This window comes from Manis javanica, chromosome 15 (genome assembly GCF_040802235.1).
Source record: "Manis javanica isolate MJ-LG chromosome 15, MJ_LKY, whole genome shotgun sequence".
NCBI lineage: Eukaryota > Metazoa > Chordata > Mammalia > Pholidota > Manidae > Manis > Manis javanica.
The window spans coordinates 59,434,493-59,459,445 of NC_133170.1; the positions used below are offsets into that span (position 1 = coordinate 59,434,493).

Consider the following 24,953-nt stretch of genomic DNA (forward strand, 5'->3'; position numbering starts at 1 on the left):
GTTCCAGTAGTTTCTTTAGGAAAAATATTTTCTTTCTTAAATAGCTGACTAAACATGGTAACTTTGTAGGAAGTTGAAAAGGGCATATGAAATGTAAGATTATTTTGAAGACCTACATATTCCTTAAACTTCAAGTCCAGACCTCTTATCAACTCTATTTCCCATGTATATAACCTAAGAATGATGCTCTCCTGTAGTGACTAGAGATCCAATATCACACTGACAGTCCAGTGCCTGGAAATCTGTTGATTGATGTGCCTCAAGTTCTGCCTAATATTTGACTTCTGTGGGAGGTCATAATGGTTCTAGCTTATTAGTATATTTCACATACAATTCCCTCCATTTCTGTCAAGGGGAAAGCCACTGAGTGGTATCCAGTTGCCATTGCTGAGCAGGAAATATCTCACTAGGGCCTTTGAACAGAGGTGGGCAATGTCCAACTCCTCATCCCTTTATGGAACCACATCTCTTGATGTCCCCTTTAGAGCAGCTCCTGACATTGCTCCCCTCAGCTGCTTGCCATTGCCTTGAGTTTATGAGACAAAAATGATTGTTCCCCATGTGTCACATAAACATGCGTCATGACAGGTACTGAAACAGAGCAAAGTGCTGGCTGTGCTGATGCAGGCTTTGTGCTGCAGGCCTGTGGGGCAGCATGCTTTACACTTGCAAGATGGCCAGTGCCTTCATTCAGCATATGGGATTGGGCCCTGCCAGGAGGCAGGCTCTGGGCAGCAAGACACGGGTAAATGACAGCCCTTCTCATCTGGAAGACCATGGGAAAGCAGTTAGGTGACCAAGATGATGGTTGAGCTAGGTACGCCCTGAGAAGTGAGCTAGACTCAGTGAGGAGAAAGAGACTGTGCCACCAGCCTCTGGCCTTGCCTTCACGTCACTGTGGTGCTACTAACACACCCGTTATCCACTGTTTACCTGAGTAGAAACCTTTCAGGTCCAGCAAATGCCTCTTCTCAGCAGAACTCTGGGCTCCCACCTGGCACTCAGTCGCCTCCTCTATCTCTGGATAGACCCTGGGGCTTCCCGAAGGCCTGCCCGCTGGCATCTCAGGCACTCTCATGCTTGGTGGCGGCAGGGCCTGGCTCCGGCACAAAATCCACAGTGAGGGCCCCGAACTAACCAAACCCTTCTTCAAATCCTGAAATGGAGCCTAATCAGCTTTGCCAAAGCTGGGATGCTAGCAGACACTGGGAGCCGTAATTTAAACTTTATGTGCGAGGATTACGGTAGCCTGCCAAACCACCAGGCAGGAGGAAAACTTTGAAATATAAAACTCTTGTAAGAGAGAAAAACCCAACTGAATCCCTTCTCCTGTCCTTCAGCCCCTGCCTGGGTTTGATGCTGCCTGGGCTGGTGTCTTCTCAAGACGTTCATGGAGGGCTTTTTATAGGAGGAAGTTTCACTGGTCAGAGGTACCTTAGGGATAGCAACTGGGTATGTGACTTGTGCCTTTGAGAACTGGCTTAAACTCATTAAGGATGCTGGGATGGTTTCCTTTAGAAGAAAAAGCCTCATTTAGGGCCCCAGGCTTCTCCCTCCCTCTCCCCACTCCCTTGGGCAGCTTGCCAAAACACACAGGCCACCACTCAGTGAGGGAGAAAAACTGCATCCTCTTCTACTGTTCTCAGCCAAGGAATGCTTCACCTCCCTCCTGTCTGCCCCATTTGCAAGCCGAGATGGCTTAGAGACAGGAAAGTGCACTGCCTTGCCAGCCAGTGGCCAGTCTTTCCCCAGAAGGCCCAGGACCTGCTGGCTCTTGCCTTTCATGGGCAGTGAAGAGGCAGCTGCCAAAGGCGTACCCTCCACCCATCAGCTGGGGCGGTTCCCAGGGCCTGCCACTTTAGAGCCAGCTCTGGGCTCAAGGTTTTTGTTTTTTTTTATCGCATTACTTCTGACCTCAAGCAGAAGCACTTAGAAAAATAAATCTGTGTGATGGCAAAGAACATCTAAAGACTGGCAGGTTCTTCAGGGTCACAGGGTTATCACCTTCCTCCAGCCAGGCTGGGAGAACCACCCTTTGCTTCTCCTCCAAAGTAAAGGGAAAGCTCATGCACACAAACGCCCTTCATAGCTTCAAAGCCCCGTGCCAGAGACATTTGGAGGGGGCTTATTTATGTTTGGAAATAAATATTGAGCTAATGATGCACTGTCAACATCTCAAGACAGAGAATTGCTATGTAAATAGTCGAGGAACTGCCGGCACCCGTAAACACGAGGCCCCAAGTTAGCCCCAAGAAGGGGTATATCCAGGTCCTTGGAATAGCTGCCCAGGAGGCAACCCAAAGTCATGGGGAGGAGGGGTGGCATCTCACAGGCGCTGAGGAGCTGTGCAGCCTGGCCTCACCTGAGCCCCCAGGACTGAGCTGGCCTTATGTCCTTCTAGGCTTTATGCCTCACACCACACCTCCCCATTCAGGGGAAATCTGCTGTCTCCATAGTAGTGTTTTGACAGCCATTTGATACAAGTTAATATCAGAAAATCTAAGTCTGTCAGGAGGGCTCAGGGAGCTGTTCTTTGAGGCTGCAGGCCCCTATCAGGACCAGTAATGACAACAAGCCAGAAAGAGCACTGCCCCTCAGCTTCCCACTGAGCAAAGCTTGGCCTGAACCTCTCCTGCTCTAGGATTTCCATGACATTCCCTGCTACAAACAGAACAGTTATAAACAACCTTTTGCCCCTAAAGTGGCAAAGCAATCCATGGAAAGTTCCAGAGAACATGCAGAATACTGGCTCCTGAGTGTGGGGCTGTGGGGGATGCAGCGTGGACTCATCCCTGCGTCTCCAGTCTCTCCGTGGGGTCAGCTGGCAGCACAGACGCGGTCTGCCCAGAGTAGCCGTGAGCACCAGCGAGAGGGAGACTACGTGCTGCAGAAGGCTGGTGCAGGAGGGGAATGTCTTTGTGGCCTTGACTTATCTTAACTTTTGACAATTTTGTAATCCTTTATACTCTATAACATATCCATTCTGTAATATAAAAATTGAAAATTTAATTTTCTAAAAATTTCCAGAACTCTGAGAAAAATTGACACCAGGCGAGGATTCTACCTTGTGTCTCCTTAGTGTGAATCCTGGGTACACAGCTGTGGTCCCCACAGGCAGCAGCCCTGAGTTTGCTTCACGGACCTTCGTAAAAAGCCATCACTGCATTTCAGGGCAGGAAGAGGTCTGAGAATGCCATGGGTCTCCTGGGCAGAGACAAAGATACTGGGGCTCAGAGCCGGAAAGTAACCCGCCCCGTGGCCAGGAGGTAGTTGGGGCATAAGCAGTAACCAGGGCTGTGGGCTCCCCTGCCACATCGCTTCAGAGCAGGTCATGTGGCACTGGTCAGGCCTGATATGACACATTTGTTCCGGGGACCGTCACTTGGTAAACTCAGAGCCTGGACTTTGGGTTCCACATCAAAAGCCAAACCAGCTCTAAATGAAAGCACAGAGGTGGTGCTCTCCTCTCCTGAAGCCGAATTCGTTTGCTCATTTAAGAAACAATGTCAGTTTGACTACTAGACTATCTGACACCTCTGTGCAAACCAGTAAATAGTGTCCCCTCCTCCAGAAGTTTTACTTCCGTCTGTCAGAAAATTCAGAAAAATCTGATTTTGTCAGAAAGACACTCGACTGCCATCTGCTGGAAAATAATTGTAATAAATGTGCATGTCTGTGACATCTGAGGTGAGCAGCACACCCCATATGCAGTGCACAGCCTGCACCACTGTACCTAGTCTTCCCCAGCCACGAGAGCGGACTGTGCTTTAGGAAGTGGTCTTTGGACTCCAAAGGACAAACATCAGTGGCAGCTTCACCCGTCCGTCTATGAGCTGTGCATTCATTGGCAGCCAACTGCAGAGATTTCTAGTCTTGAGTGATTTCAAACACTACTGCAGGGATTGTAAATTAATGACATTGTGGTGACACAAACCCTCAGTGCAGCAGACCTGCCAGCAGACCACGTGTGTGTATGTCTGGATTCCTCTATCCAAAAAACAAGGATCTGAGGGCAGGTAATGCATTTGGAAGATGACCTCAGCATACACTGTTCTGAGCAGGGAAGAGGACACCAACAAAGGATTAAGCTGTTTAAGCTGGTTACCACTGAGGGCAAGTTCCCCCAGGAAACTGGGAGGATCCACACCTTTGGGGCATCACAGCCAATGAGGGAGGAAGCTGACGCATGCCCACTCCAGTCATGCTTAGTGCCAGGGGGATGCTGACCTCAGAAACAGAGGCCACGCACGTTCTCCTGAGCATGGGAGAAAAGGTCAGCTTTGGGCTACAGAAACTTGCTTAAATATCTGGCAGGAGTGGTTATGATGGCTGTGTGGGAAAATGAGAAACTCATCCTATCAGACATGAAAAGCCCTAAGATATCAGAGGGTGAAGGCTTTTCAGAGCCAAGGGAAAGGAGACTGCCATCCTTGATCAGGGTGGACACCAGTTCTCATGATGGCACAGCACGAGTGTCACGGGCTTGAGAGAAAGTTCCAGAGGGCAGCAAGGTAGAATGCACATCTGCAGGCTGTTTCAGAGGCCTCCTATGTGAGAGCAGCATTTACACGTTATTCCACAATGGGTGGTATCTCTCAGGATATTAATAAATGTATCCAAAGCCAAATGCGCTCATGAAATGTCAAGTCCCTGAGTCTCTTAGACCCTTTATAGTTCTACTGTACATCATGAATAGATTAAGAAAGAATGCCAAGGGGATTAAGGGGCATTACGGTTAGCACACATAATGTAGGGGGCACGGGGAAGGCAGGATAGCACAGAGAAGACAAGTATTGACTCTACAACATCTTACTATGCTGACGGACAGTGACTGCAATGGGGTGGGGGGGGGACTTGATAATATGGGTGAATGTAATAACCACAGTGTTGCTCATATGAAACCTTTATAAGATTGTATATCAATGATACCTTAATAAAAAAAAAAGAGAGATAATGCAGCATTTTTTCAAATTTATTTGACCCTGAAACCTCTTTTACTCCCAAGCCCCTTTGGAACTCTCAGTAACTAGTGTTCCCCAGCCTGTGGTTTGGGGAACGTTCCACCAGAAACACCTTGCAAGGAGCAATCCTAAGAGAGCCAGCAGGAAGGCCATGCGTTTTGAGAAGTGGCTCCACCTGATGCTTTCTGTAAACAAGCCCGAGGGGAGTTCATAAGGCGGCCAGGCTACCTTGCAATCCAAGCGGCTGCCTCTCTGGCACTTCTAACGCGGCTTCCCCTCTCTGCCTTTCAGATGGGCTTCTTCCGCCGAAGGTACAAAGAGATTATTGAAGCTGAGAAGAACCGGAAAGAGAATGAGGGCAGTTGGGACTGGGCCCAGAAACACCAGTGACCTGCCACACCGGCCACGCACCCGCTCCTTCGCCTGTCATCCTCGGGCGTGTATCTTCCATATTTGGAAGAAAGAATCTTCTCCAGATTTTTCGGAGGCCCCACTGATGCTCTTCTCTTCCTCATTCTGTCAAGCCCAGGTGCCAGCCTGAGGCTGCCACTTGGGCCGGGTCGCATGACTGGAGCCACCACCATTTCTTTCTGAAGATGACCTCTGTCCTTTGGAAAACAAGCTACAGAGCTGAGCAATATTTATGGATGCAACATGTGTGGTCAGCCCTCAGGGGAAAACTGTTACCGAGAAGTATTTTTATAAATATAAGCCTTTTATACTGATTATGTCTTTATATTTGTATCGATGTTTTATTATTTCTATTAAATAGTTCTATAATTCACACAAGCACTGATACCTGGCCTGAAATCTTGGGAATGTACATTCATATGAATTTAAAGAATAAAAATCTGATTGTACTTTGGACCTTGCTGTTAGAAAGGACTTGCAGATAAAATAATCAAAAGGAGCCTCAAGTAATGAACCTGCCAAGCCAGCGGTGCCGTATACAAAATGGTGGTGGTGGCACAACCCTTCGGCATCTCGCACCCTTACTGCCTGGAATCCAGTTTGAAGTCATGTGCTCAAGGACTATAAGTGTTTTTCATATGCACCTTTCATTGAAGAGTCAGCAGGCGTTTGGATGGAAAAACCTGATGCTAGCAACAGTCTGCTCTGCCTTGCTTTTATAGGCAGGCCCCTCAGCCTCCTTCACCTGGAGGCAGGGTGAAAGCTTGGAGCAAGACCAGGTACTCATCTGCTAAACCACGGAAAGGCGTCTTGTCCCGGACACTACCCCTCAACCACCCACCACACGGACTACATCAGTGCCCACCATGCAAAGACTAGCATCTGGATGCTGTGATGTGTCGCCTTCGTACGGCAGTTTGAGTTCAAAGGTGCCCACTTCCCTATTGCTCTTGCTGTCCCAGATAACAGTATAGAAGGTTCCTTCCTAGAGTGATCATTCAACCTGGCCTTATTTTTTAAATTGTGTCTCGGTTGGGGTCCCCAAGAAGCTGTCCCTGAGACAAGCATTTATGTGCAAGTACCTCCTGAAGGAAGTGTCCCCAGAGGACAGCAGTAAGGGGAGTGAGGGAAGTGGGACAGGGAAGGTGGGAAAGCTGGGAAGGATGCCAGGCCAGGCTGGGGCCACAGAGGGCAGAGGCTCCCTGCAGGGGAGCCCTGGAGAACAGATATGTGTCAGAGTCGTCCCAACCTGAGTCAAGGCAGCTAAGCTTTTGAATTCTTGCGCCCACGGGAGGTGTAAACTTTCGGCTCTCATTCCTACCAGCAACATGGCTCCAGGAGCTCAGCGGCAGTCTTCTGAAGGGGAGTGGCAGGTGCACCCCAGCCTGGCATGTGTGCTGAAATGATGCAGATGGGCCTGGCACAGCCCAGACACCCTCCCTAGCCCTGTAGGTGTGAAGGCTGAGTTTGGCCTTCAGACCCCAGTGCTCCATTTATCAGCGTTGACTATCACATGCGCTGTGTTGCCCCATTTTGAGTGCAATGTGACTTTCTACATGTGTGGGCCATGAGAGGACAGACTGGCCCAAGGTGGATGCTAAATGACTGTTAGCAGCTGGCCTGCTCCCCCTGCTGGAGAACATCAGATAAGGGTGACAGAGGCCTTAATGGCTCTTCACAGCTTGCTCAAATCCCAGATGCATACAGGTGGCATCAAATGGGAATGGCACAGGAAACAAGGTGAAGAATCCTTCTGATAGGGCCTCGTTTACTGAAGCCAACATGTTGGGGGATCTGTGAACATTGTTGAAAAGACACAGAACTTACCTTCAGGGGAAACCAGCTTTCTGTGTCCATACTTGGCTGATAATTGCAAACAGAGCTGGGTTTTGGCAGAATTATGAGGGTGCAGGGCAGCTGTGAACCTGGCATGGAACACATGTGTCTTTTCATTTTGAATTGTGCAGCTGATGATGAGGAAGATAATGTGTCATGCATCCCTGGCTAGTGAATATGGGAATAGACAACAAGAGCTAGAGAGTCAATGGCATGAACTAGGCTGATCTTAGAGTGCTGGCAAGGGGTTGCTTCTGTAGGAGGCATGGAGGCCCAGAGGTAACTACAGGGCAGATGTGGGCAAAGAAACCAATTCCCTCTTGGAGTTTGCCTATGAGTTCTAGCAAAAGTAATCAAAGCAGTCTTGGTGGATTCTAGTCACTCATTAAAGGATATTTGCGGAGCCTGTCTGTGTACCAAGCACTGTGCTGGGGAACCAGAGGACACACAGGCACACTTTGCCTGGGAGGCAGACCTACCTACAGGGGAACGTAGAATGTGGGTTCCTTTAACAGACCCATTTGTAGCTTTCTTTCAATGGTCTCTTGTCCATCGTGTCATGTTATACTTCAATAAATTATTTAAGATTCTTAGGTAATAGGCCTGGGACAGCTCCATCAGCAGCTTTGGACAAATGCATTTATAGCCACTAATCAGCCTCCTGCAAGGGGTACAGACACATCGGTGGCAGTGGGAAAGGCCCAAGTTTCTGCCAGCCAGAGAGAAAACCTCACTTTGACAAGGGCAGGCTCCCATGGGCAGCCTCAGAGCCAGGGTTCATGGCCCTCTTGTTGACTGTATGGCAGATGCAGGTGATCACTAAGACGTCAGATGGCAGGTCTTTAGGAAAATCACCTGGTGATTGGCCAACAGGAGCAAATATTGGCAGCTGCTCCAGGAAGGAGGGTCTGGAGAGAGATGGTGCCTCTGCTTGTCTGATCATGCCAGCAGCAGGTGGTGTTATGAGGACCAGGGAATCAACCCTTTAACACAGGTAGAGACAGAGGTCAATCATGTTGTTAGCATGCTCTCAGCTTGTGCATTTCACCAGCTGCAGCCCAGTTCAGAGACCCTCTGTGGGCTCTCAGGGGAAGCAGATGTGGTGAGTTAGTGTGTCTATGTTGCTCCTCCAGAATATTCCTTTAAAATGCCACAGTGCCTTTCCATGTCTGCCCTTCCCCTTCTGTGGGTTCACTGTGGAATCCTGAGGCATCCTCTTGCACAACATTAATTCAGTCTGCTTCCATGTTTGGTTGCAAATTCACTATGGTTTTATCCGGCTGTAGGAAGGACTCAGATGTTTTTTAAATATGAAAAAGGACCTTTGTAGAAATTGAGTAAAAGAATTCCCCTTTTCAAAAATGACTTGCTGCTCTCTATTTACATGGGACACCCCCAAAGTGAACCCTAGACCTGACACGAAGAAGAGGCCACAAAATTTAGGAACAAGGAGACACAGAAATGAGTGGGTCAGTTTTCTTGTGGTGACTGATGGGCACATATCTGGGGTCACTAAGAGACTTTCTCAGTTCTTGACGGAAATTCCTTCAGCATCAAGAGTATTCAGAAGCTTGGTAAACATTGTAGAAAATCCAGTAGAAAGCCCTTCACCAAGTCATGCAAAGCCTGCTTTCCTGGAGCCAAAGGCAAGGAGGTTAAAAACAGAAGGCCAGCAGGCCTCCTGGGAACATGTGGGACCCGTTTTCAGTGTGGAAGTGTATGAGGTCCCCAAGCGATATGCCTGCTGTATGCTGCCTGTTAGACTAGCAAGGTGGTTCTTAAAGGTTATTCTACTTTTGTTTTGGATAAGGCATTATGGCCAGGTAAATGCACAGGTAACATATGAAACACATCCAGTGAAATCTACATACATCTGATACAAACTCCAAATTTAGAGGGATTGTGAAGCATTTTTATTTAATTGAAATGGCCCTTTACCAGATACAAGATAGAAAATGAGTGTCATTTCAGAAATGCTCCAATATCCAGGGATTTAGCTGATGTTCTGTCTGCTATACAAAGCAATAATATACATGTGGGGAATATTTTCTGAAAAAGGATGGCAGAAGGGGGGGCTACAGGGCCAAGTCGGGCCAAAATGAGCCTTCTAGAAAATCCTCTGATGTTCAGCACATTGTGGGGATGATGAACAAGTCTCCCATGAGTGCAATGCTTTATAGCACAATGCTCTAGAGTTCAGACTTTGTTAAGGTTTTTTTAAATTTCTGATGTGCACGGTGTGACTGGCAGAATGAGTTTAAAAGCTTTAAGAGCAATTAATTGCATGGCAGGCACCCACGCTCACTTCCAGAACTTGACTGATGCATCCATGTACATTTCCGTTGAAGAATTTTGGTGGGAGGGGTGTTCCTCCTCACAAAGTCATATGTATTAAAGTATATGTGGTCACTTCTAATTCACTTGCACTGTTTGGGAAATGCAGGTTTACAAAAATACATGTATGGAATAAAAAGTGGCTGCAAATGATTCAGGAGTTTGGTCTGTAATTTCTTCGCCAGTGAAGAACTTGAACCTTTTTTAGGGTGTTGACGATGGGGTTTCAGTGTAATACAACATGGGCATTAACGAGCACACACGGGTCTGACTGCACACCAACAGCCCTCCCCAGGGCTGAGCTGTCCCTGCTCCTCGGCGTCCATTCCATGGCCACCACCTTTCCTGTGCATCACCCACCTGTCCAGGGCCACATCTGGGACCTTTATCTTGAAATAATTGTGCTCCAGTTAAATGGAATGGATTCCTCATTGTTAATAGGCTGCCCACATGCATCCAGTCACTTAGCATTTTCCTGGAAACCTTTTGGTAGCATTCTTGTACATGTACAAACATTGTGTTCTCTTGGAGTTCTAATCTCCATCTGTCTACTGATGTCCCTGCTCTTATCTCGAATGTTGTTCTGTTGTGTATTTTTCTCTTTTTTCCCTAGGATGAGACCAACAAAGATTATTGGTCTTTTTCAAGAATAAGCCTTTGGCTGCACCGATCCAGTCACTGGTTCTTGCTTTCTGTTTATGAATTACTGCTTTTAGACCCATTAAAATATATTTTATTGCCCTATGGTTAAAATTCATACACATGCACACCACACAGTATAGAGGGTCCATGCGATATAATGAGCCATAAGAAATACATATTTCCCAGTTATATTTGGTCTTCATCCATTTCCTAAAGACACTGTAGTCTTAAAGGTGAAATGGGTGTCCTGTCATGTTAATGAGAGACTTCTGGACCCCACCAAAAGGTAGGGGCTAGAGGTTGAATCAACCAATAGCCAATAATTTAGTCAGTCATGACTGTCCAGTGAAGCCCTCACAAAAACCCCTGAGAAGAGTATTGCCCTCTGCTCTCTTGGATCCTGCCTCTTAGCCAGGGAGAGCTCCTAAGCTTGGGGAACCAGCACGCCTCCATGTGCCACCGAGCCAGGCCCCAAGCTCCACGAAGATAGAAGCTCCTTTATTTGGGACCTTGCCCTATGTCTCTCTTCATCTGGCTGTTAACTTGTATCCTTTATGGTGTCCTTCATTAAACTAGTAAACCTAAGTGTTTTCCTGCATTCCGTGAGCCACTCTAGCAAATTAATCAATCGACCCCAAGCGGGAGGTGGTTGGAACCTCCAATCTGTAGCTGATAGGTCAGAAGCATAGGGAACTGCCTGGTGCTTCCACAGTCATCTGGAGTTTGTGGTGGAGGGCAGTCTTGTAGGACGGAACCCTTAACTCCCCTTAACTTGGGGAATCTGGTGCTTGCTGTCTCTGAACAGATAGCATCAGGATTGAGCAGAGTTCTCGGATACCCTGCTGGTGTTCGAGAATTGCTTGGTGTTGTGTGTGTGGGAATCGGGTCCAGGAATCCGAAAGGAGTTAAGCATGCCATTCACAGGCTATGAAAAGATACCCACTGAGGGATTAAAAATGGCTTGTCTTTAGGTAGATGGGTTTGTCAACATTCTTGCTTTGTTGTTGTTTTTTGTCTTTGCTGTCTGTATTTTAATTTTCCACAGTAAGTGTGTATTTGCTTTGTAACAATGAAACACATAGAAATCATTCTTAGAACAAAATTACATCTGGGAGAGTATAAATTTCTCAGCCAAAAGAGATCCAAATTGCAGGTCTTAAAAGGAGATTTGTTTGCCGCAAAGAGCATTGATGAGCCTCACACGTAGGACAGTGGCCTAGTGAGCAATTTCAAGCTTTTAGTTCCAGATGCTTCCTGGCTTAAGACCTGCCACCATCACTAATGCTAATTACGTATACTTTTCTTGGTCGCCCAACCTGTTGCTTTAAGCCAGGAAAAGGCTTGACAAACTCAAAGGAGTCAAAAGATACAAAATCAAGAGGAAGAAAAATCACTGATTAGTAGAGTGCCTCCCATTCAGTCAGGAGTTTTTCAGTCCACCAGATTAGACTGGTCTTTAAAATCTGTCTATTCATCAGGTTACTCTCCTTAGTAAAAGAATTAATGTATGAAAGTGCTTAATTTAAAGCTCTGTCTATGCTGTCAAACCAACTGGCAGCTATCCATCAGCAAATTGCCTGACCCTAGGATCACGTCCATTCATTCTGTGTACACATTCAACTAAAGTGGATGTGACGAGATCATCTCTGCACTGAAGTCTGAAGCCATCTGGGCGTGCTGCCAAACCTCTGCTTCACCACAAAGACTAGTCCAGATTATTTTATACTTTATTTGAAATGATTCTTCTATAATTGAAAAAAATCCTAAAAATTAAAACAAATCTCAATAGAAGTATAAATAACACTCTTTGAAGACACCAAATAGATGAAAAGATGGGGAACATCTAAAAAGGATCTCTAGGAAAACTTTCTTCTAAGAAGTGGCAGATTAGGAAAAAAGGAAATGCTCTCCAATTTGGCATCAGTTCAGAAACCACTTTATCAGTTAGGAGAATATTGACTCTGTATAATAGAAAATTCCAAAATAACAATGTTTAAACTTGATAGAAGTGTGTTCCTCTCTCACTTTAAAGAAGACCAGATATGTGTCATCAAGGTCTGGTATAGCAGTTCCATAGATCATCAGGATACCAGCTCCTATCTCTACCCATGTGGCTTCCAGCCTTACAGTTACTTCATGGTCCTGGATAACTACCAGGGTACCAGCCCTTATGTCCATATTCCAAGCCAACAATAGAGGAGGAGGATAAAATGGCACATTCCCCTTCCCATTTATCTCGCCCTCCCTAAAGTCCCATACAACACTGGCCAGAAATTAATCATAAAAAATGCACCCACCTGCAGAGGAGGCTGGGGGTTGTATCCTTAGGCACAACGAGGAGAGGATATATGGGAGACTTATGGTTGCCACACCCACTGTGTATACCATATTCAGAATATAACTGCCTTAAGCCGTAAGCCTTCAAGTCCTTAAGTCTGCCTGGATTGAAACAAGGGGAAAACTTTTCTTTGGGGCAGTGGTAGGATCTCAGTTGTACAGAGCTGGCTAATCATATCTGTGTCCATGCAAAAAGCCCTTTCTTGTTTCATGTTATTTTTCTCCTTTATCCCCACCCCCACTCCCACTCTCCTCCCTCCCAGAGGTGTCAAGTCTAATGAACTGAACACATGTCCTTAGAGATGAGTGATATAGTATTAATTTGTTTCACTTAAATGGTATTGAGACTAACAGCTGGTTCTGTGCTCTGGTTTTTAGGGCTGTGTTCATGTTGTATGTTTACATCTGGAGTGTTGTTTCTGTTGATAGCATATGTTCTGCATTAGGTTTCCAGCACATTTTGCTTCTCCAGCTCCTCTGAAGGAGACATTTGCTGCAGCCACCCACCTGTGGCTGTGAACCTCCTCTCCCCTTGCCTCCGTACAGACCTGAGCTCAACTCTCTCAGTACGTGTTTCATATATTACATCTTAAGGTGAGAACATTTTCACTGTGCTAGAACGTGTTTGATAGCTATACACATGTGTATTCTTATTCTTATTAGCCATAAGAATTCTCCGTATTCTTATTAGCCACCTGGTTTCTTCTGGAGTCTGTGTGGCCTCTCTGAACACCGTACATTTGATCTCCAGAATCACACACTCTAGCCACTTCTCAGCCCTTCACTGGCTCCTGCTCTTCTTCCCGGCCTCTGGATGTTGGAAGAGCCTGGGCTCTTGGAACTCCTCCCACGTTTACTTCCTCGAGATCCCATCGGGGCTCCTGGCTCTAAACGTCACCCAGAGGACCCAGACATGTGTCTCCAGCCTGGCCCTCTTCCCTGAAATCTAGACTCACATATTCGACTCCATTGCAGCAACCATAGGCCTCTCAAACTTAGCATGTTCCAGAAGGAACCTCTACTACCACATCTGAGGAGATGGAGCTTTATGCTGCTGCTTGCTCTGGCCAAAAACACTGCCATCCTTGACTCATCCTTGTCCTAGCCTACGTCCAGTCCATCAGAAACCCTGCCAAAGAGACTTTAAAAGTAGATATGGACTCAACCACGCCTCAGCAACTCCAGCATTCCTGTCCTGCTCCTGGCCACCATCTCCTCCCTAAGGCTCCCTATCCCTGCTCCCCATCAGAGCGGCCAGAGGGGTCTGGGTCTGTGTGCTTCCTTTGCTCAAGCCTGCCAATGATTCCTGTCTCACTCTCCCCTGTTACCTTGCCTTCTTTCCAGCTGTATTCACAGCACTTAGCACAGTGTGTACACATATTAGGTACCCAGTAAATATTTCTTGAATTAATGGATTTAACTCTTCCTTTTCTAGCTTTTCTTAATGGATGCTTAATTTGGCAATTTTCAACTTTTCTTTTTTTCTATAATGTGCACATAAAACTATGCAGTTCCCTAAAGCTGTGCCCCACAAATATGAGTATGTGTATTTTCATTACCACTCCATTCCAAGTATTTTCTATTCTCTCTTATGATTTCTTTTTCCTCCATGAGTTGTTTAGATACTTAAGTATTTTTCTTAATTTCCAAACATGCGGTTTTTCCTAGTTTTCTAGTTTGCTCCTAATATTTTATTTCATTGCATTGGTCAGAGATTTGTATTATACTAACCATCTGAAATTTAGTAAGACTTACCTTATAGCCCACTATATGGTCAATTTTCATTTTTTTTCCATTTACACTTAGGAAAAATGTACATGGAACAAAAAATGAAATTTGTTCATGAGCCTACAATTGTAGGTAGGGCACATTAGTCTGTAGATTTCTGTTACATCAAATTTGTAAGTCATGTTGGTCAAATCTAAATCCTGACTTGTCTGCTTGATCTATCTATTGCTGAGAGAGGTGTGTTGCAATCTCTCACCTTCAGCTTAAAGAAGGGCCAGGGAAAATACTGAGGCACAAGGGCTGCAGGTATGCAGACCTCTGGACCCAGAGCTTCCCATGTGCTGTGTGTGGCTAGAATAATCATGGATCACATGCTAGGAGAAGAAAACCCCCACCTCTTATAGGGCTAGCAAAAGAGCCTACTTACAAGCAGCGAGTGTAGGGAGGATACACACCCACCAGGGTGACACATGTTCAGGGGAGTTGCACATCCACGACGGGAATGCGGCAAGCTGGCATCTGGGAGTGCAGCTCTCCCAGGACTAAGGGTCACATCTGGCCCCACTTAACTCACCGCCCAGCAGCCTCCAGGCGCTTTCAGGATCGCTCAGGAACAAGCCTGCTTCTCTCTCCATACCCACTATGGCTGTGGATTTTTCATCATCTCCTTCTAGTTCTGTCCTTTTGCCTATTATTTAGGACTGAGGCTATTTTTGTAAGTACCTCAAAGTTCATAATTAGTTATCTCTTCCAGATGAAACTGAACATTCTGTCATGATGCAGTGACCTTCTTTATCTCCAGTAAAACTGTCTCAGAATCTGTTTTGGCTAGTATTTATGCACATTGTCTTTTCCCATTCTTTTGTTTATGGCCTTTCTAAATCCCTGTGTTTGGAATGTGTCATTTCTTAACCACATTTACCTAAGTTTTAAAAATCCCTTCTAATGATCTTTTTCATTTTACTGTAATATTTAGTTTATATTCATTGTTATTTTTTTTAGGTTGCCTTTTTTTTGGTATCATTAATCTACAATTACATTAGGAACATTATGTTTACTAGACTCCCCCCTTCACCAAGTCCCCCCCACATACCCCATTAGTCACTGTCCATCAGTGTAGTGAGATGCTGTAAAATCACTACTTGTCTTCTCTGTGTTGCACAGCCCTCCCCTCATTGTTATTAATGAAATAATTGGATTCCTTTTTTATTGAATTGTACTTGATATACAGTGTTATATTGGTTTCAGGTATACAACATAGTGATTTCAACAATTATCTACATTATTAAATGCTCTGCATTTATTTCTGTCATTTGATTTTGTGTTGTCTGCCTTTCTGTTTCTTTTTCTTACCTTCTTTTCTTTTTCACAGTCTATCCTTCCCCTCACTTAATGCCTCTTCTTATATTCTCCACATGGATACCCAGATAACTTTGAACTTTAAGACTTACCATTCCACAGTCTAAAGTTAATCACTGTATTTTAACATACCTTAATTTTATATTTTAACCTCATGAGTCATTGCTTTTATGTTGTCTGGGATAAATGTTTGTCTAGATTTGCCCATAGACTTGCCACTTCTTTGCTCTTCATTTTTTCCTCCTGGGGTGCCTACTCCTTCCTTCATAATTTCCTTTAGTGAGAGTCTGCTGATAGCATGTGTTTCTATTCTGTTTTATTTGAAGATGTCTTTAATTTGTCCATATGCTTGACTCTGCTGGTATAGAATCCTAGATCAGCAGTTATTTTCTCCCAGTGGATAAGTATATCACTTCATTTTCTTCTGGTTCCTGTTTTTACTGTTAAGAAGTCACCAGTCAGCCCATTTGTCACTCCTTTAAATGGGATCTGTTTTTGCTCCCAAGCATCTTTTAGGATTTTCTCTTTGTTTCAGTGCACTCTTGCTCCACTGTGATGTGTTAGGTGGAATTTCTTTTTACCTACTCTGCTTGTGATTTACCAAGATTCTGCGGTTTGATGTCTTTCATCCATTCTCTTCATCTCTCTCTCTGCCGACCCTCATTTTCCTCTCCTTTTAGAACTCCCATTAAATGACCATCTCATTCCATCCTTCTGGCCTCTTCATCTACCTTCCTATTTCTATCCCTTGTCTGTCTGTCCAGCCCACTGGAGTCGCTCTTCCATCCTCTTTTCATGGTCATTATCGTATCAGCTGTGTCAAATCTGCTTTTAGAATTTATTGAGACTTTAGTTTCATCTATTTTATTCTTAAATCTACAAATTCTATTTGGTTCTCCTTCAAATATAATTGGCAATTTTTTTGTATTTTTCTTATTCACTGCATGTAATTCCAAGTTTCTCTTACATCTTTAAACATGATAATCATGGTTTCTATTTTGTGTCTGATAAGTGCACAAATGGGTCTCTTTTTGCTTTCTGGGGTTTGTTTTTTTTCCTGATAATTGTCACTCATGGTGTCTTGTTTCCTTGTGGTTTTTCTTGGGATTTTTTGTTGGTTGGTTAGTTGATAAGTATTTGTCTGTTTGGTTTTTGCTGTTAGCTGCTTATTTTCCTTAGGAAAATATTTGTGGTTACTCTTCAAGGCATAGGATGAAAATGTGTTTCCTATAGAGAGCATTTGCTTTTGCCTCTGCCACGTACCAGTCTGGGACCATACCTTGAGGTTTTATGGAACCCCCACATGATATGAATTTGGAGAACAGTCTATGTTAAAGCCAGCGTGTGGCTGTTACTTCTCAGGGTGATATTTCCATTGCCACCCCTTCCCACCCCATGCTTTGCTCAACGATGAGGCACCTTTCCCCACTTCCCTGGTCCTCAGGAGTACTAGTGGGAATGAGGTTTACTATTGCTGAGTGATTCTTACATTGAGATTATAGCCCTTTGAGTTCCCACTTCCTGGGTCCCTGAGCCCCGCAAAGCCACGAACACCAAACTCAACTGTGTTAGGTTGACACCTACTCAGCATGAAGTGACTGCAGCCATTCACATACCTCCCTGCTTTACCATTCTCAATCAGATTTTGGCCTGATAATTTCATACTTCTGCTGTCTCTTCAATGCTTTAAGAACATTTTATTCAAAATATTTTATTTTTCATTTTTAGTGTTTTGTTGTGGGAAAATCGATCTGCCTTTATTGATGGATTAGAAGTCTAGATATCTACTTTTCAGGTGTCAAATCTCCTTATCAATGTGTGTGTGTGAGACACTGTTGTAAAAATTTTCAAGCATACAGAAAAGTTAAAAGTTTTACAGGGAACACCTGTATGCTCACCATCTAGATTTCACCACTAACCCGTTGCTCTATGTGCTTCATCGCGTATCTATCCATCCCTCTTTCCAATCATTCGTCTGTCTCATTATTATGTATTTCGAAGCAAGTTGCAGATATCTGTGCATTTTTCCCAGAATGTCAGTTACTTTGTGTGTTTGTTTGAGTTGTTAATTCAATTACAGTTTTTTTCTCTATAAGTCCTATTTGATTCTTTTTTAAAATCTACTTGGGCATTTGTTATAGTTTCTCATCCCTGTACATAATATTTAAGCTGTTTTTTAAAGTATAATGACCTTAATTATTTTCTGATGTGAATGTTATTTGCAATGGCTGCTGTCTCACACTGTTGTCTGCTTCTCAGTCATGGTGCCTTATTTCCCTCATGTTTTCTGATTTCTTTATTATCAATTGCTCGTGTTCCTTAGAACTTACCTCTTGGACTTTGAGATACTTCCTTTCAGGAACGATTTTCCTCTGCTTTTGCAAAGTGGCTAAGAGATTTAATCATTGGAAACTATTTTGAACTAAATTCCTGCCTTCAGGTTTTTCAAACCACCCAGGGAGTGTGTAGTCAGCCTGCAGACTGATGGCAGGGCAGGCACAAGTTTGTGAATTCTCTGGGGAGATATTTTTTCTCCTCTGCTCAGCACCAGGGTTCTAGTTGGGCAGTCTTGGGGTGCTTTGGGAGTGGAGCAGTGGTACATTCACTTCTCATTCACTGTCACATTGATGACATAGCCCTGAGGTGTCCCAGATTTATGCAAGGGAGAGACTCCTTTCCAATTACCCTTCTTGAGTGGTTCCAGGATGATATCTCCAGTTCCCCATGATACTGGGAAAACTTGTGCCCAAGTTTTCCCTGCTTGGCAAATGTCCCAAGGCACCAGTCGGCTTCAGGACCCTGCTCACCATCCCCACCTGGGTCCCCACCTGAACTTAGTGCTCAGCCTGGATGTGTCTTCTATTCTTGCCATTTGGTCAGTAATTTAAGGAAAGCAAGGTTACTATTTCATCTTGCAATTTTAGATGATTTCAGCAGGTAAGTCAGTCATACTATCAGAAATGGAGGTCTGTATTTATATATGTAAAATATGTCCTCATTCTTAATAATCTAATGAGAAGAAAAATATAGTAACTTCTCCTGATCTCAAGTAATTCTCTATTAAGAACTTAATCAGTTAAACTCTGACATATGTAAAAATTGGTTATATGAGGTCCTGAAGCAAGATTAGCAGCTCTATGCAGAATTTTTCAAGTTTTTCACTCCTTCTGAGTTTTTCAATTAAGCAGAGCTACCTTTGAGTTGAGGGTTTTTTAATGATCCTGCTATAGATGTAGCTACTGGTAAAAACAACATGTAGTAAAACTGATTTTCTACCACACTTGTGATTAACCATGTGTTGAAATCGTGTGAACACATGAGCTGACAGACCTAAATGTATGAATTAGAATCCTACTTGTCTGTGTTTAATAGCAGCAGCAATAATAATTAGGACTGATTTTTATGGTGCTTATGTAGCCATAGCAAATGTTGTAAACCCAGACTTACCAGAAATGTCTAAGAAGGTTGGGCTCTGAGAAGATACATAATTTCAGACAAATTATGTCCTTCCTCTAAAGCAAACTAAGAAAGTACACCCTAACAGAAGCCAGATCATTTCTTGAGTGCTCCTGGAAGCCTCTTGAGACAATAAAACAGTATTTATACAGGGCCATGAGGCCTGGGTTGCTCTGGGCCTCTGAGAATGAGTGTATATCTTAGAATACCAGTGCCCTGGTGATGTGGTTTGCTTCTGTGTCTGATTGTTCCCCAACTAGTGGGCTGGGGTGGATCTACGAGAGGGTGTCGAGGTCAGGGAGAGGTGATTCGCATTGTGTGTTCTCATTCCCAGGTCTTCTCTCTGCCCCTCCTTAGTCCCTGCTAAGTTAGCTCCTTAGTGTGGGGCTTGACACATAAGAATAATCACTTATATGCATAACCCAGCTATAGCAAATGATGCCACTTCCTAAAAGAATCCTATATTTTCAGGACAGGAGGTAGATCTAAGATACTGTACATTAACCATTAAAATATTTAGTAACTCCTTCCATAATAGAAATACAGACTTTGGTCCAAGCTCTTCTAAGAAAGGATGACTATTTGTAGACTCCACATAAAGACTTTCCTGGAATATTTGTAATATGAAATATCTGTCATGTTCTCATGCTGAATCCATACCTGTTGACAGATGATGTGTGAGGTACAGTATGGGGTGTGAGTGGGAGGATGAGCTCTTGATTTAGGCAGACTGCTGAGATCCCCCAGCAGGGGAGAAGAGTAGCAGAGGGCCACACCCACCAGGCCCTGAGAGAACAACAACTGACAGAATGAGCCCTAGTCATTCGGGGAGAGAATCCCCACCACCCCACCCTGCCATGTCCCAGAACCTCGCCTAGGGATCTGAGAGAAAATGAGCTCACCTTGGACCCCCCAGGCCAGACAGACACAGGGAATAAGACCTATGATCACCGTCCCACCCCAGAAGGGGATTCTGGGACGTTCAGTTAGATGATTTTGGCTGGAGCAGATACTTGGGTATTGTATGCCTATGGCTTGTTGATGCTTCCGTTAACAGCAGGGTCTGGCACACACTGGTTACATCTAGAATCCAAATAGTGGAATTGTCACCTACTCTGGAGATCATGCACTATGGGAATTCTGCTTCAGCATCCCTGAATTTGCATCCCTCCAGCCCCCACTCAAACATTCCCATGGATGGTGCAGGTGCTGCACTTCATGGCCCACTGGTCAGCATCACTTGAACTCCCTGTTTCCCCAGCCCTCCCACCTGCCTGTGCTGAGTCTTCCTTTTTTCCCCTTTTTTACTGTGGTAAAATATGCATAGCATATAATTTACCACCTTCATCATTTTAAATGTACAGTTCAGTGGGATTAAATACATTCACACTGTTGTACAATCATCACCATCCAACCTCATAATTCTCTTTATTTTGTAAAATCCTGTCCCTGTTAAACACTAACCCTCTGTTCTCCCCTCCCCCAACCCCTGGCACCACCACCCTACTTTCTGTCTCTGTGATTCTGACTCCTCTAAGTGCCTCATGCAAGTGGAATCATACAGGATTTGTATTTTTGTAACTGGCTTATTTCACTCAGTATAATGTCCTCAAGGTTCATCCATGTTGTGGCAGGTGTCAGAATGTCCATCCTTTTTAAAGCTACATTTTCCATTGTGTGTTTGTATCACATTTTGCTTTTCTGTTCACTAATTGATGGACACTTGCATTGCCTCCATCTTTCAGCTATTGTGAATAATGCTGATATGAACATGGGTGCACAAATATCTCTCAAGACCCAATTTTTGGTTCTTTTTGGTATATATACAGAAGTGGGATTGCTGGATCTTTGGTGATTCTGTTTTTAACTTTTTGACAAACAACCATACTGTTTTCTGCAGGAACTGTGCCATTTTACATACCCACCAACAATGCATAAAGATTCCAATTTCTCCACATCCTTCAACATGTGGTGTTTTCTGCTTTTTTGACAGCAGCCATCCTAATGGGTGTGAGGTGGTGTCTCAGTGGGGTTTGATGTGCATTTCCCTAATGATTAGTGATGTTGAACATCTTGTCAGGTGCTTATTGCTATTTGTAGATCTTCTTTGGAGAAACGTCTTTTCAAGTCCTTTGCCAATTTTGAATTTGGTTGTTTTGTTTTGTTCATTTTAGAAGTTCTCTATATATTCTGGTTATTAATTTTTTATCAGGTATATGATTTGCAAATATTTTCTCCCATTCTTTGAATTGCCTTTTTACACTGTGTATAGTGTCTTTTGATGCACAAAATGTTTAATTTTCATGAAATCCACTTCGTCTATTTTTTCTTTTGTCTGTACCTTTAATGCCATATTGAAGAAATCATTGTCAAATCCAATGTTGCAAAGCTTTTGTACTGTGTTTTCTTCTAAGAAATTCATTGTTTTACATCTTACACTTAGATCCTTGATCCATTTTGAGTTAAGTTTGTGTATGGTGTCAGGTAAGGGTCCAACTTCATTCTTTTGCATGTGGACATCCAGTTTTCCAGCAGCATTTGTTGAAAAGACTGTCCTTTCCCCACCGCATGGTCTTTGCCGCTGTGTAAGGAATCACATGACCATATGTGTGAGGGTTTACTTTTGGAGTCTCTAGTCTACTCCTTTGGTCTATATATCTATTCATTCCTCTGTCTCCCCAGTACTCCCAGGCAACTGTCCCAAGTCTCCCTTTAAAAAAAAAAAATTTTGTCTCCATGACAGCACTCAAAGCATAGGCAAAGAGCTGCTATATAATCTACAAAATTTCTCTTCCCTCCTTAAAGAAATCTTCAGTTCCTAAAGCTATCTTTATGACAGTTTCCACATCCTGCCCCACCTCTGACATGAAGAAGGATGCTGTCACCCTGGATGCAGCCGCCCCTCAAATTTCCCTCCTTGCTCTGAGCTGCCAGTATACAACTAAATTCAGTAACTGGAATCTTTATCCATGTTTTATTGGCAGCTTTGCTGCGCTATTGACTCATATCAAGGTGGTGGGCAACACCTAGGTATTTTTCAAATCCATCTCTATAAAAGACAAACGTCTGCCCCCCCTCGCACCCTTTAAATAGTATACAAAATAGTATACAAAAAATGTTTTTAAATCAATCACAACTAATTCTGAGAATTAGTTCAGGAAATTGCTAATGTTATTGTAACAAGTGCCAGGGAACTTAGCGGCACTTGGTCACATTTGCTCCAGGTATTTCACTGGGTTTCTAAAACCTTTTTTGGAAGTAATTATAGACTCACAGGCAGTTGAAAAATAATGCAGATTTCCCATGCACTCTCCACCCAGCTTCCCCAGTGGTAATGTCTGGCATAACGATAATAGGGGCAATTGTGATGGGTACAATCTGCAGGTCTTACCCAGATTTCATCAGTTTTTATATACATGACTCATGTGTGTGTGTGTGTGGTCTGTAGTTTTATGCAATTCAATCACCTGTATGGATTCCCATAACCATGACCACAATCAAGATTGGTCACCACATTTTGTTGTGCACCTGAAACTAATATAATGTTATAGGTCAGGTACAACTCAATGAAAAAAAATTTTTTTAATCAATCACCACAAAGGGGACTCACTCACACTACCCATCCCCCACCATCCCTAAATGCTGACAACCATTCATCTAGTTTCCAACTCTAACATTTTGGTTTTTGGAGAATGTTTTATAAATGGAATCATAGAGTACATAATGTTTTTTTTCTTCCTATTTGTAAATTCTAGTCAGGTTTATTTCTACTTACAGAAATTGTTCCTTTTTTTTCTCTGCAGGAAGTACTCACTTTATATATGTGTCTTCTATATAAATGACCATGTGTGAAAAGCCCTCTTCAGCCACGTGGGGAGAGTGAGAGGAGGGAGACTCCCAGTTTTACTGAGAAAATTGAGTTCATTTCCTCAGAGACCACACATGGTTGTTTCTGTGGTGGTAGCACGAGTACTATATTACAGATACATAATGGATTCAATAGGCTTTTTTGACTGGACCAAGTGCTATTCTTAACATTGCTTCTATGAGAAAATGCACTCCAAAGTCCAAACTGGGAAACAACCTGTTAATTGGTGTTTGCAAATACTGTGTTGGAATTGTGTAGCCAAATGTTTGGGTGGACTGGGAGTAACTTTTATCTGACTGGGGTCAAAGAAACAAAAATATTTCAATTTCTTTTAATTGTGGTCAAAAATAGTGTACAACCATTGAGACTGGCTTTTTCATTCAGTATAACTCCCTTGAGATCCATCAGAGTTGTTACATATATCCACAGTTTTCTAGATTATTCCATGGTATGCAAGTACTACAGTTCTTTTGACCATTCATCCACTGAAGGGCATTTGGGTTGTTTCCAGTTTGGGGCTATTACAAATAATGATGTAATGATTAGGACATTGGTATTCAGCTTTTTGTGGTACTTAAGTTTTCATTTCTCTGTGCTAAATGCCTAAACATGTGATTACTGAGTAGTACAGTTAGTATGTATTTAGTTGTAAAAGAATCAAATATTTCCCAGCGGCTATAACATTTCACACCTCCACCAGCAACATGTGAAAGATGTGGTTTCTCTGTGTTCTCACCAGTATTTGGTAACATCACTATTTTTCATTCTCACAGTCTAATAGCTATAATATCTCATGTGGTCTTAGTTTGCATTTCCCCAAGGACAAACAATGCCAAACATCTTTTCTTATGTTTATTTGCCATTGGTGTATCCTCTTTGGTGAAATGTCTCTGAGTCTTCTGCCCATTTTCGATTTGGTTGGATATTTTACTGCAGCATTTGGAGAGTTCATATGTTCTGGATAATAGTCCTTTGTTAGATACGTGGTTTGGAAATGTTTTCTCCTTGTCTGTAACTTGCCTTTTCACTTAACCAATTATTTCTTTTATGGGTCATGTTTGTAGTGTCATGAACTCTTAACTAATCCAGGTTGTGAAGGTTTTCTTTCTAAAATGTTTATAGTTTTGCATTTTATATTTAAATCTATGATCCATTTTGAATTAATTTTGTATAAGGTGTAGAGTTTAAGTTTGAGGGAGGTTTTTTTGTTTGGGGGCTTTTTAAAATTGTTTTTGCCTTTTAAATAAACTTTTTATTTTAGAGCAGTTTTAGGTTCACAGCAAAGTTGATTGAGCAGAGCGTACAGTAAGTTCGCACATACCCTCTGCCCCCACACACAGCCTGCACCACAGTTGTGCCTGTACTGTAGCCAGTGTATCTACATTGACACATCCTTCTGAACCAAAGTCCATAGTTTACATTAGGGTTCATTTTCGATGTTGTACATTCTGTGGGTTTGGACCAATGTGTAATGACAGGTGTCACCACAGAACCATATAAAGCAGTTTCATTGCCCTAAAAATTCTCTGTGCTCTATTCATTCTTTCTTCCCCCACAACCCCCGGCAACCACTGATTTTTTTTTTTAATTGTCTCCACAGCTTTACCTTGCCCAGAATATAAATAGTTGGAATCCTACAGTATGTGGCCTTTTCAGACTGGCTTCTTTTGCTTAACATGCATTTGAGTTTCCTCCATGTCTTTTTGTGGCTTGATAGCTTCTTTCTTTTTAGAGCTGAATACTATTCCATTGTCTGGATGGACCACGCTTATACATCCATTCACCTGCTGAAGGACATCACAGATAGTTCCAAGCCTTAGCAATTGTGAATAAAGCTGCTAACACGTCAGCCTGCAGGTTTTTGTGTGAACATACTTTTCAACTTGTTTGAGTACCAGGGAGTGCCATTGCTGGGTTACATGGTAAGGGCATGTTTAATTTTATAAGGAACTGCCAAAGTCTTTTTCCAAAGTGGCTGTCCCATTTTGCATTCCCACCAGCAATGAATGGGAGGTCCAGTT

The 24,953-nt window shown here is 43.4% G+C and overlaps 1 protein-coding gene across 3 annotated transcripts in view; it reads left to right on the plus strand.

The window, feature by feature from the left end:
* The window catches only part of ITGA9 (integrin subunit alpha 9), a 355,701-nt gene that overhangs the window by 304,451 nt on the left and 26,297 nt on the right, over nt 1-24,953 (plus strand). Inside the window, exon 28 of one of the 3 annotated variants that reach the window (XM_073222610.1) lies at nt 5,253-9,695. The exons of the other annotated variants lie outside the window; for them this stretch is intronic. Within the exon in view, the coding sequence (XP_073078711.1) occupies nt 5,253-5,351 (99 nt within the window). The 3' untranslated portion in view covers nt 5,352-9,695. Of the gene's footprint in view, nt 1-5,252; nt 9,696-24,953 lie in introns of those variants that run through there. 3 annotated transcript variants of the gene reach the window in all.